We start from the raw sequence: 14,063 nt of genomic DNA on the forward strand, positions 1-14,063 counted from the left end.
TGCAAATTGCAGACGCACCAAGAACCTGGTTTCACAGTTTTCTTTTGATGTCACAGAAAGACTGAAGTGTGCTCAATGGATTTCTATGTGTGCGATGCTGTTGTGAAACACTGTGTAGCTCCAGATCAAAGCCAGTTGTTTAAATCATCAGTGTTGCGCAATAATATAGTGTATTTTGTGGTAGGGGCGGGTGGGTGGCAGACTCTAATGGACGGTACTAATAAGTGAAAGCGTTGCCTGGGATAAGTAGGCGTTCAGTAAAATGAATCTCTGATTTATGCTACTTTTGGGCAAGATCAGAGCAGCCCTGTATGTTTTACATTTCACCAAGTCATTGACCCAATGAACAACAGAGAATAAATGTTACGTTTTAGGGTTACATTTTATAAATAATTGTTTCAGAAACGGTGATGCAGTACCATGGTTTACATGGTGTTACAGAAACAGCACAACCAGTCCAAACCCTTTCTCCCGTGTAACATCTTCAGTGGAAGGAGGAGGCAGGTTTCAGAGTTTGGTTGCTGGTGTACCATGAGACCTACTTGCTCAGTGAAACAGATAATGGCCTTCCCTCTGCATCTGCCATCCTTTTACTTAAACTTCTTCTTCACAGCTTAAGCGGGAGCTGACTCTTCCGCTGCTGTAAAACTTCCACACAGTCCTGAAACGGCATCCTCTCACTGTCACTCCAAGATGCTTTTTTATTGTTTTCGTTTTCAGAGGAATCTGACTCTAAATAAACTCTCAGCTAAATCTTTTTTCCTTTTTTCAGCTTTAGTTATTTCCCAAATCATAAATGCCCTTCATTGCACCTCTCCCAAATCCCTGAGGATATAATGTGAATAAAAACTGAAAGGCTTTAATTGCTGAAAATGTTTCCAAATGAACAGAACAGAGACTCTCCTGGCTTGTTTAGAGGTTTGCTTTTAGGCACATCCTGTCTTTGCTTTGGAATTTCTTGTTTTCCTCCACTTTCTGTCTTTACTGCTGTTTACGTTGGCACCGATATGTCTACAAAGGCTCTTGGACTTCATTGTTGCAGCCACAGTGAGAGAAGAGACAGAGAAGCTCATTACCGGCAGGGCCTTTAGTTTCAAGTTTCCACTTTTTTTCTTTTTCTTTTTTTTCTTCGTCAGTGGATAAAAAGCAAGCAGTGTTTCAGAATAAGGCTATGCCTTCATTTAGGAATTCAACTCACTTGCGTAGAAACTGTCTCCACCGAGTGAAGGTTTCTCCACTCTCAAAGCATTTATTGTTTTGGTTCCGGCTCCTCTTTAATGAGATATTGCTGAGTCAGTGTCAAGCCCTGGTGTTTCTGAATAGTGTTTGGATCTCAGCTGCCTGATTGCGCGCTCTGTTTGTTCCTCCACGCCTCTTTAAATATGAGTGTGCATCGTCTATCGTAAACCAATCTCCACTACTGTGAAATGTAGTGTGAATTTTCCAGTGAGAGTCACCGGGTCACAAAGACAAACGACTGCATCCACACAGCCTGCTGTGGTCAAAAAGCACTTTATTCAACACAGAAACACTGGAAAAAGATTTGTCTAAATGTGAAAGTCATTGTGTTATATTAATCCCATATATCTCTTCTGCATATGTTTATTCATTGCAATTTGTTATTATTTTTCTTGGATTGGGGGACCTATTTTCTTTTCTATTTTGTCATCCTGAACACATTTCTAATAGACTAAAATGAGCTTTAAGTCAAAACTATTTTCAAGATTGATTAATTATTGATTATCTGCCTTAAACTGAAAAATGCACTCAGTTTTGCACAGCCCAAGGTGATGGATTAGTGCACGTATGACAAGCATTGTAGACTTCATAGACAGTTGCCGGCTCAGATTCAGCCTGAGAATACAGTGAAACTGGGACCTTGGAGTTCATGATGAATGAGCAACGAGATTAATGGAATCCTAAAATAGCTGCCAGCTTAATTTTTTAGCCATCAATAAATCAGCATCTTCATTGGAGCTGTAAAGCCAAAGGAGACAATAAGCGGCATGCACTCAACTCTGATAGAAGCCGACTTTCGTTGTTGATGAAACCGAGTCAAAGCCTTTGTTTTCTTTCCAGCTTTTGCTGCTCTGGTTTTGAACTTGCAAATGAAAAAAGCCTCTTTGGCAAGTTCAAGTGTGTGCACAAATAAATACCTGGAAAGCACACTCAGCTGGAGTGCGCGCATAAGGATCTTTTTAAGAGCCTCCTGTTTTCTCATGCATTTTCTGAGTGTTTAAAGTGAATTAGTTATAAGACTGTTAGTAAATAAGAATTTTGTGTTTGGTGGAGCACTGAATGGACAGGAATGCAGATGTTTGTGGCTTTAATCCAGTAAAGGCACAGAAAGCTGTTAAAAGACATTTTCAGGAAAAAGCCTTTCTGCACACTTTGGAGATGAAAAACGAATAGTTTTCTATTATCCAAGGAACTACAAACCCATTTAATTCACATTGTTAACGTTTTTCTTTAACGCCACAGAGCCACAATGGAGAGTTTAAAAGAGACACGTGTCTCTGTAGCCACATGTTGCAGACTCCTGTACCATGAACTGAAGCATCCCATTGCATTGTTTTAGGAGTTTGACAAGCTTCTGTTCAGGTTGTACAGAGAAATCTGTCTCCCACAATTTGCAGTTTTCCACGCTCAACAATGATACAACTAAAGCGTGGTGCTGCTTTGTATCCCCGTTAGACCCTTTTTCCTTTAAATATTTTTGCTTCATTTTTTATTTTTATTTTTTTTTTTAGGGAAGAAATACGAGAGCGGCGAATATCTCAACATTACTGGCATCACACGAGACCAAGGTGGGAACTACGAGTGCAGCGCTTTAAATGATATTGCCTCTCCGGATACCAAAACAGTAAAAGTCACAGTCAACTGTAAGTATGTCTTTTATTTTTATTCTATTCTGCTTTCATGCATTAACACCTTATAGACAAATAAAAAAGGGAAACTCCATAGTGGAATGTTCTTTGTAGTTAATGTAAGAATCCCTGTTTTGTCTGTGCATGTAGGTCATTTATTCTCACAATGCAAAGGTCTGACTGTTCTAAGCACCATTCCATTATGCAGGTAATGAGTCTTTCCAAAGTGTGGGGAGACGGTAATTAGGAGCTCAGGCATTAGTGAATGATGGCGGGCTTTAGCTGTTGTGATCACATGAAACTTAACCGTCTGTGAAAAGACAACTGAGAACTGTTGCCATTTGGTCTCTTTCTTTACGTAGTATTTTACTCAAATGATTTTTTGTTTTGTTTTTTGTGTCGATGCGTTTCCATCTTCTTTTCGACAACCAGTTCCTTCCAGAGATGAGCGGAATAAGGCTCCATGTTGGGCTTATGCTTTATGTTTCTATTCAATTGTACCGTCTCTGTAGTCATTGTCTGTCTCTATTGAGCCACACCTCGGTGTAGATTTGAGGACCAGTTATTCAGAGCTCTATGTAGACATGGATTCCATGGTGATGGTTGTTTAGACAACTAGCAGGTACTTTATGCTGAAATCAAAAACGAGGTTCTCATAGGTCACACACAGAAAAGCTCAGTCAGAGTTTCATTCAAACTAAAACATATATAGATTTTCATTTGGCGCTGATTTGCTGAATAATTTCAACTTTACATGGTTCATAACAGTGTAACTGATTAATCATTAACCCTAAAACGTACTACTAAGTGCACAGCCTTATCAACACTTTGCAGAATGATTGTAGAGTTAACTTTTCATTAGGATTTTAAGAGTCCGTGTCTTATCTCCAAAGTGTTTGTTTTGGGGATTCAGTGACGGCCTTTTTATGCTCAATGATCATTGAAATGGCCCAAACTCTGCAAAGATTCCTCTGAAACTGAGATAAAAAGTAGCTGCTCCATTCCCTGCAGCAAGATTTTTATTTTTTTTTATCAGGCGTTATTATCATTAAAGGTGGAGACACTGTTCATGTTCGAGGGTGATAAGTGATGAGTATCTCAAAATGTAATATCTCTTGACGTGAGATATCAGACAGTTGAGCCAGTTCCAGTGCAAATAAGCTGCATTTTAATTTCAAATGTGTGAATAATGTTTGGTCTCCTTGATGGTTGTGTCTGCTCACTCTTGAGCTGCTTTAATTCCCTCTTTGTTGCTTATCTGCTGCTTGATTTATGGTTAACACAGACTTCCAGATGAAGAGCTGTTCTTGCTTCACAAAGACTTTTTCTTTTTTCTGTCAAATTGCTATACAACCAATAAACATTTGAAAATGAACAACATACGTTCCAATAAGGTTTGAACAAGGAAAACTAGCAACATTTCTATTAATTTTTCTCTTTTACAATGTGCACCTTTTTTTTTGTTTTGTTTTTTTAAATCTCAACCATTTATTTGCATTTTCTTTTGATACTTTCACCTTTCCAGCAGCTTTTCTTTTAATAATGAAAAAGTTACCTTTGATCTGTAACGATTACTGTGATGATCAAATGTAATCACATTACCCTCAAACGTACCTGAGTTCTTTATGAATGATTAGGGCTGAAAATCTTTGCAAAACTACTGAATCAAATCCAAACCAAACTAATGCAAAACTGCTCTATTTGGTTTAGTTCATGCATTTTCCGCTAGCAAAACAAAGGAAATTAATCAATTAAAAAATAAAAATACAGAGATATATCAAGTTAAGATATTATTTATGAATTGTTTTAAAAATGAAAGATGATGCTATTTTACATACAGAACACACATGATACACCAAATCCAATGGGCATAAGATTTTTTCAAATAGTTTAATTAGTTTCTTGAAAAGAAGTGGGAAGCAGGAAATGTATACAATACCATCCATATTATGTTTTAATTTATTTAAATTTCCTTCTACACACAATTTTGTTTGGTTGAGAAAATTTAACAAATAAGGTAGTGTCCTTCATAAGGAAAAACGGTTTGATCAACTGATGTTTCATTTTCATCCATTTAATTTCGCTTTTTATTTTTAATATTGTCCTCCTAATATGTAAAATAAGTTTTGAGTTTACTGTATCTAAGAGACAGTGCAATATAGTTTTGTTAGCTGCTTTTACCTATTGCCTTTTTTCTTACACATTTTTACTTTTCTTAAAAAAATGACTAATAAGTGCTGCTAAAAAAGAGCCAGCAGGCATTCACTCTTCACTTCCTCCTCTCCACCTTGCTGCACTTCTTCTTATGTGCAGGAAGATGAGAAGCATAATGAGAAGATCATATCATAACCTGTTGTACATCATTCATGCTCCACTGTCCCACATTAGAACATATTCATCTGGTAGCGTGAGGCATTAATGAGCCTTAAGAGCGCCGTATTCTCAGCAAAGATATAGATGTTCATGAAAAGTAGGAAGAAAAGAGGATCATTACATAACAGGAAAAATGACATGATTGGGTTTGAAAATCATAGACTGTATGGGAGCACATTCATTTTGGTTTACTGCTTTACTCCTATTCTGTCAATGTTTCCTTTTGGAATTTTGCAATAGGAAAGAGGATGGGCTTACTCTGCACTACAAGCCCCATCCACAACTCAGAGATGAATTTCTGATGAACTCCTGCCGCTCTGCAGAAGCTTCGTCCTAGATAAAACCTCAGGTTTTTCATTTTGGCTAAAAACGGCATCATCATATTCTAAAGACTATACTGGGAACGCTTTTAGCTCAAAAGATGATCGGAGTGGGTCTTTAATCAACAGTGTGCTTTGGTTTTTTATTCATAGAAGTTCAAATAAGAGGGATTCATTAGAGGAATTCATGTTTTTTTATTCTTATGCTGACTCAACATGTCCCTGGATTTTGTAGTCAACTCTTGGAAGAATGCATTTACATGACCTGAGTAAAGCCTTAACAATGATAGGGCTTTTTGTCATTAATAGCAGTTCAGTTCAGTGAAATGAAGTCAAATATTCATTAGTCCTGTCTCTTGTTTTCTTTTTTTCTGACTCTAAGAAGACAGCTTATGGATGAGTGACACTGACATTTCATGGGTTAACAGTTTAATTAACGCGCTCTTTCAAAACAATCACTTTTTATAGTTACTAGTACACTTGATCTGTGGGCTAATTGCAGATTAGGGCCGCTAATTAAAATAAGCAAACTCAAGTTAATGGAAATAAAATTAAGCTCCTTCATATGTGCAGTTTTAATAACAGCCGAGCATTATTCCAGAAATGTTGCCTACATTGATATAAGTTTGAGACGGCCGGTTGGAGTCTCAGCTCTTCTAACCTCAGCTTTGATTTCTCCAACGCTCTAAAGACAACTTTGATTAAATTACCGCTCTGAGTGGCCTCCTTGCTTTTATACTTCCGGTGATAAATGAAGGCCGACTTTTATCAGTTGAACCTTGAAGGATGGCAGTCATCCAGTAGGTTGCACTATAATCTGATTGGCTGTGGGGCCTCCTTGGCGAAAGGATCTTTCAGCTGTGATTTAACCCAATGAAATGTTATCTCTGACCCGCTACTCAGATCTGCATATTCATCTTCCCTGCAGGTGGGTGCAGTTATTGGCTGGAATTCTCTCTGCACAGTGGGACTCAAAAGCATAAATATCGCATTTAGAGTTAGAAGGATGAATGGGAAAGAAACCACTGTGGAAAACCACCGTCTGAGATAAAAAAAAAGAAAAGAAAAACCCAATGTTTGATGAATTAATGAAGGGTTCTAGTCTAAGAGTGAAGGCAGGATGAAGGGATCCTTCACTAGTATTACAGATAAATTAATAACTACAACCTGTTCCTGTATCAAGATAGGAAATGTTTGACCGCGCTTTGTTGTTTCTAAAGCTGTTTCCCTCCAAACACACTTATCTGCTGTTCACTTTGTAGCTGCGAGATATGATTTGACAGTCTGTACTAACTTTAGATGGGCGCAAAAGAAAAGCAGACAGCCGACTGGCTTTTGATGTATTTTATATTTCAGATGAAGTTGTTTGAAAACCACGCCAGATGTTCCTGATTTTCTATTTAGGTTTGTATTTTCACACATAAAGTCAGTTTTCAGAGGAAAAATAGCAAAAAGAAGAAGTTATAGTGCCTAAAATATTGATGTGGGTTACAAGGAACCTTTCTTTCATGGCACGTCTTCTTCTTTTCCTATATAGCTGATTCAAATGTTCTCATCTTAAAACAGCTGCATTTTCTTTAGGTTAGGAGATTCGTAGGACTTTTTTGAAATGCCAAGCTGTCCAAACAGTTGGATGAAATATTTGCTTGGCAACATGGAAGAATTGGTCTTTTTTTCCTTGTTATATCTATGCATACTTATTTTTGATCCACGGTAAAAGAGTGTAGGGTTTCGTCCCTGTCTTTTGCTGTTTCGTTAGATGCTTCTTTTTCTTCATTGCTGTGTTGTAGTTGCTTTGTGGAGAGTGCCCTGTGTGCTTCGGTGTGTGCCAGCCATTTTCACGCCCTCTTCCTCTTCCAGCACCCTGCAGCTGTGAATTCTGCTTCCATATGCACCGTGACTGTGTTTCTTAAAACCAAAAACACCTATTTTTTGTTTCTTCCTCTTCGGCTAACAATTGCTGAATAACACAATATAAAAATAAAACATAAAAATTGAAAGATAGAAAGTCATTGGGAAGCTACCAGAAAAAAAAAAAAAAATCTGCCAAGTCTGTAGTAATGCTGCATCGAATTCATGCATTAAATTCACGTACACTACATCTTTTCTTTTATTTTCACGTATCAAATTTGTTGCTTAATGCTTGTCTAAAAATGTGTTCACCAAACTTGTCGCTCCTGTCGCGTGTGGAAGAAGCTACATGAGAAGTTTTCAACCTCATCGCTGCATGGAGGCATCGATTGTATATTTTATTCACAATACATGGAAAACACGGATGATATTTAGGGATTATATATTTATTTTGAAGAGCCCTACAAAAGCATCGGTAATCACATCTCCATGTCTGGATTCATGAGATCGTTTTTTTTTTTTTTTTTTTTTTTTTTGTGGTGATCTATTCTCTTGTAGTGTAGGAGCTGTGGTTGAGTGACAGGGATTTAGGTGGTACTCCCAGTTTGATGACTTGCTGTCCCGCATTAGTCAGAGGAAGACAAAAATATAAACCAAAATACTAATGTCTCGATGCAATTTAGAAAAATGTCCTGATGTTCAGAAGCAGAATGTACAGAACGATTCCCTCTTTGTTTTGCTTGATTGTTTTGCTTCTTCTGTGTTACTCTTGGTAGCAAATACTGAAACATACACCTACAGGGCCCTCTAGTGGTTGTTAGCGGGAAACAACAGCTAAAGGGCAACCGGTTGTTTGTGGAATATAAATGAGCCTATTTATATTGCTCTATTAATTTTTCTCTTTTACAATGTGCTTTTCTTTTGTTTTGTTTTTTTAAATCTCAACCGTTTATTTGCATTTTCTTTTGATACTTTCACCTTTCCAGCAGCTTTTCTTTTAATAAGGAAAAGGTTACCTTTGATCTGTAACGATTACTGTGATGATCAAATGTAATCACATTACCCTCAAACGTACCTGAGTTCTTTATGAATGATTAGGGCTGAAAATCTTTGCAAAACCACTGAATCAAATCCAAACCGAACTAATACAAAACTGCTCTATTTGGTTTAGTTCATGCATTTTCCGCTAGCAAAACAAAGCAACGTAATCAATAAAAAAAAACAAATACAGACATACATCAAATTAAGATATTATTCATATATTGACTTAAAAAAGAAATATGATGCTAGTTTCCGGACATTATATAATTGCTGCTGCACTTATACATACAGAACACACATGAAAATCCAATGGGCATAAGATTTTTTCAAATAGTTTAATTAGTTTCTTGAAAAGAAGTGGGAAGCAGGAAATGTATACAATACCATCCATATTATGTTTTACTTTATTTAAATTTCCTTCTACACACAATTTTGTTTGGTTGAGAAAATTTAACAAATAAGGTAGTGTCCTTCATAAGGAAAAACGGTTTGATAAAGTGATGTTTCATTTTCATCCATTTAATTTCGCTTTTTTTTTTAATATTGTCCTCCTAATATGTAAAATAAGTTTTGAGTTTACTGTATCTAAGAGACAGTGCAATAGAGTTTTGTTAGCTGCTTTTACCTATTGCCTTTTGTTAATCCGATACAATTCGCTTCTGAGGATAAGTCGCACCCTTGGCAAAGCTATTAAAAATGAATATGACATAGACTCCGAAAAATACCATAAACGCTATATACATTAGTTTTGCTCAGTCACCCGAGAGACGTTTGAAGTTCATGCCCTCTCTCAGTGACATCCACATCATCATCAACATCTGACAGTTGTTTTTTGGAGTTATAACTATCACAAAAAAAAGGTACAAGACACAAGAATCCTATATTGCATTGTCAAGTAATGATGACAAAATGTCCAATTACTGCTGGAGTGTGGGCCTGTCTTCGCAGTATTGCACAGACAGTCAATATATTCCCTACTGGCTGCATAGGTGTTCATTTAAATTTGACAACATAGATTTTTGACATGCTGTGTATGTGAGTGCAGGACTGAGCTCAATGGCAGGTTCCAAAACAGCTCTAACATTAACAGAAACGCTCATTTGACATCTTAATGAAAGCTTTCATTTTCTGTGTTTTAAAATGGGGTACAAAGTCTCGCTTTGCACCAAAGTGAAATACTCTGCCTTAGCAAATCAAAAGAGATGGCTTCCTAGAATTGAAGTCTGATCCAATCCTAAGTAGAGTAAAAAGCAAGTGCCCTCAAGCTGTTTAGATGTAAATCTATCCCTCTACATCTCTCCAAAGCTCTCATCTTGATTGCTATTTGGATGTCTCCATGCATAAGGGGTTTGAATAAATGAGTGGAATCTTCATCTCCTGCAAAACGAATGTTCTGGTTAGTAAGATTTCAGAATACATTGGCACACAGAAACTTCATTCTTATTCATGGTCTGCAGCTTCATTGGCTTAAATTTCAACCTACATTTATTCAAAATGCTAATATGTGTAGTAAGACACAGCCGGCTGCTTATAGCATTAAATGTGGGTTTACACAAGTAGAGATGAACTTCTGTAGGGAACCAGATTGGTAGCGTTTTCATATATCCTGCCGGTACGACTGTCTTACACCAGAAATGTCTGACTGGCTCTTGTTGATTCAAGGAAATTTGTAGGGATTTATGAACCTTGAACCATTTAGTGTTAAACACAGACAATAGATTGGATCCCTGCTGTCATCCCACACGGTCCTGAACCACAAAGGTGGTTATTTATATTCCCTGCATTGTTTAAAAAGAAGGAACACAATGTTCTCTCTGTTTTGAATTGAATTGTTAATGAATTAATAAATGTTGGCAGTAAAACCCTTTCTAAAAGCAGGACAATGAAGCCCACAGATGGCAGTGTGGAACAGTGCATGTGTGTGTTAGCTGACAAGTCATGCACTGATGAGTCCATTTTTTTAATTGCAGTGAAAACTCATTTCAAATCTGGCTGAAGGAGGTAGGGTTATGAATTGATCTTTTAATTAAAAAGCTGGCAGAACCAGGGTTCTCCTAGCAAACAAAAGTTTGCTAAATAAATCATATTTACTCTTTAAAGACAATCAGTCATCAATAGTCACCCAAATATTGCTCAAAACATCTAGTGAAATGTAGACCTTCATTTCACTAGTGATTCCTGATGAAAATTCAACATTTTTTCAAGGTCGAATTGACCAAAATGTTTGCTTTTTTTTTTGACTAATCAGTATCTGTCAACATTACAAAGACGTGTGGAACATTGTTCTTTTGACAAGCTGAGGATAACACCAATGCAAAAGAATTTAGCTTGCAATGAACCTGCAACTGCCCATTTGTCAACCTCCATAGCCTTATAGGGCTCATTTTTCTGCCATGCCTGTGCTATTCCTGGACCTAACCCCTCAACCCCATCTGTTGGAGTCACTGCGGCTTCAAGCGTGATTTACAACATGGCTACATCATTCTCTAGACACTAAATTGCCTGGATTATTGGGGCTTCATGATTTTTTTAGTGCACTACTTTGCATTCCCTTCAAATCATGCGGCTGTATTGTGCACCATATGATGATATAGGACATGCCAGCAAGTACAAATTTTAATTATTGGTTTTGACTGGGTGATTTGTCTTAACAGATTCCACTGCCAAAATCCAAATTGGAATTATTTGAAATTATTGATCTGCATAAAAAACTATTGCATTCTGGACCTCCTTCAGCGCCTTTGAAGGATATTTTTTCCTCTTTTTTTACTAGTAAAGCTTCATTTGATTGACTGCTTTTTCAAGCAGTTCCAAGTAGATTTTCAACCTTAAAAAAGGACATAAGGAGAAATATTTCTCAATAATTATCAGCTGTTACCCAACCAAAAATGCAATAAAAAATGAATTTCTTTACTTTAAGAGTGTTTTCAGACTGGACACATTTGGTCCGCTTAAAGTAAACCGGAGTTTGTTTCCCCCTAATAATCCAGAATAAGTTTTCAGTCTGAATGCACCCAAAAGGACCCTGGTGCGGGACCAGGAACTGATCTAGGACCAACCTGTGGAAGTGATCTGAGTTCGTTTCCAATCACACTCAGATCTCGGTTTGATCTGCGATTCCTCAATCTGAAAACAATCCGTCCTCGGAGCAGAACAACTGCACCAAAATGGCTGTAAACAGAGTAGGAATGTAGCAACAGATGAGCCGCGGACAAATGTAAAGCAACGATTGTCGTGTTATCAAACAGAAAAAAGGGTCCTACTGTTTACTTGTTAAAACGTTAATGAAAACGCTTCTTGCATGCTTTTCTGTGTCTTGTTAAGCAGCACGCACCCGACAGGCGCCGCTGTGATGTCATCCTAAAAGCTACCTTGTAGTTTCTTATCAGGATATAACGGCAAAACACCCCAATGATGAGACACAGTCACTCATTGAAATGGGATTGGATGAATTCAGATTCATCAAAACAACTTTTAATGTGATACAAATTGCTTCTCACTGTTTTCCCGACAATCTATATCAAACATTTATTAGTGTGGCTTTTTAGGTGTGTTCTTGTCAGTAACCGCCCTGCAGCGTGCCGGCACCGTACTGACAAAGTGAATTAAAAAAAAAAACCTGACGTTGATACAGACGTTCAAAACCTGTGTGAAAAATATAAAGTTTGAATGAACTAAAAGTGCAGGACTTTTAGTTTGAAATATAAATTTTGGATAAGTGAATTATCCCAACAAGGAATGCAAAGCGTAGAACTTCCATAATTCAGCCTCTAGTTGCTTTGCTCCACCCTCGTAAATTCTGCCTAATGAGTGAAGAGATGTTTAGTTACAGGGTTTGTTTAGTCTGAATACAGACTAAACACAAGGTTGAGGACTCAATCCGGACCAAATTAAGCGGACTGGATCCGGACCAACGGATTTTTCCAGTCTGAATACACCCTTAGTCATTTATATCGCTTGAATGTCATTTGAATAATTATTGAATAAATTGAGTATTAAAGAGCATTAAATATATGAATAACATAGACATGAGTTTAAATGAATAAACTGGAAAATCAAAATTAAAAAGAGATAACATATGTGTGTGTGTTTGTGTGGAGGTACTGAGTGTTCGGTCTGTAAAATCAATGATGTTACATAATGAGAAGAAGATGATTCTGCAGAGAGGAAGTGGATTTTTTGCAATTTTTCAAAGCAAAGGGGAAAGGTAAGCCATTACCTCACATCGGTAATTTCAAAGTTAATCTTTAATCTGTCCGCCAAGCAGGGACTGCACGAGCGAAGGGCTGAAGACAGCTGGCCTGATTTAACCCATCGAGAATGAGAGGAAGGTCCTATTAACAGCGATCTGGTCGGAAAAGTAGTGTTCTCGCCTTGCACTGCATTCTTCAGCTAGGTGGAGGAAAGTTTTTGGTCTCCACCAAAAAGACTGTAAGGCTCGCTCGGTTAAGGTCACTTGGCTTCTAGGGTGGTTGAATGACTTCTTTAAATCAGCTTGTGGGAAATTTGTGACCAAAAATCCCAAGCTCCTGTGCTAGCCAGGTAAGAAAACTTACTCAGTTGTTACAAAATCAAAACTCAAATTTTCAAAAAAAGAAATTGAAAGTACAAAAGCCTTTGAGCCTTTCTTTAAAAATGTCTGGAGACTGTGTGCATAAAGTTATAATAAAGAATCAAAGTTTGACATATTTTAACAATTTGTTATTACTGTTGCTGTAAATGTTTTGCATATTGGACTTCAAAGTGTGCTTTTCATGGTATTGAAGTAGCTTGGTAAACTGTTCCGACAAGTGTTAGTTTTTATGTTCAACAGAGAAGAGCAACAACTTCATGAACATCTTTTAACCTTCACAATGTTTGTTGGAGATTCCTAGCATTCATCTAAAGTTCACCAATAACTGTCCACTAGAGTTGGGCGATGTCCCAGAATTGGCAGTTAACGATGTCTACTGAAAAACATCGGGATAGACGATGATATCATCGAGGGGGGGAGGGGGGGATAATTTTTCGTTATTATATAACTATTATTCGTTATTTTACTTTATTACTTTATTTATTTTATTTCCCAACTAATGACTCATCCGGGATGAAAAAATGAGGATAAGTAACTTTAACAAAAAAAATAACAAACAAAATAGAAAAGAAGTAGTCTGCTCCTGCAGCTTTGTGTTTGACGGGGAAGGGAGGATGCTTTGTTACGTGTGGGAGACCTCACACCGCGATCCGTCCCGCAGCTCTTGGTGAACGAGCTACCAAACTCAGGAGAACTGGGTCTCCCGGTAAAAGTGTGTGTCCGGGCAGAGCTCGGACCGCCAGCTCCCACAGCGTCTTTAGGGACTGTCGCTCAGTCCATAAAAACCGTTCAAACAATCACGTGGATTTGTGTTTCCAGTCGTGTCCCGACTGATGTTATTGATGTTATTCCCACATATTAACTTGCAGCCAAGCTGCAGATTGCAGCATTTTCCGCGTGGATTTTATGTTCATCAAAGGCTAAATGTTGTTCGCCCATGTTAGCCTCTCCTAACCCTGGCTTCTTCTGGCTCCATTCTTCCACAAAAAAACACTGACCACACAGATTAAAATTAAAATGATTAGCGAACAGGCGCTT

At 37.5% G+C, this 14,063-nt stretch overlaps 1 protein-coding gene across 3 annotated transcripts in view; it reads left to right on the forward strand.

The window, feature by feature from the left end:
• Positions 1-14,063, forward strand: part of negr1 (neuronal growth regulator 1) — a 165,119-nt gene that overhangs the window by 96,547 nt on the left and 54,509 nt on the right. For all 3 annotated transcript variants that reach the window (XM_023954182.2, XM_023954181.2, XM_078945847.1), the window contains exon 4: positions 2,751-2,882. In XM_023954182.2, the coding sequence (XP_023809950.1) occupies positions 2,751-2,882 (132 nt within the window). The remainder of the gene's footprint in view (positions 1-2,750; positions 2,883-14,063) is intronic.

The sequence above is a fragment of the Oryzias latipes genome, chromosome 4, assembly GCF_053564925.1.
Source record: "Oryzias latipes strain Hd-rR chromosome 4, Olatipes_Hd-rR_3.1".
Taxonomy (NCBI): Eukaryota; Metazoa; Chordata; class Actinopteri; order Beloniformes; family Adrianichthyidae; genus Oryzias; species Oryzias latipes.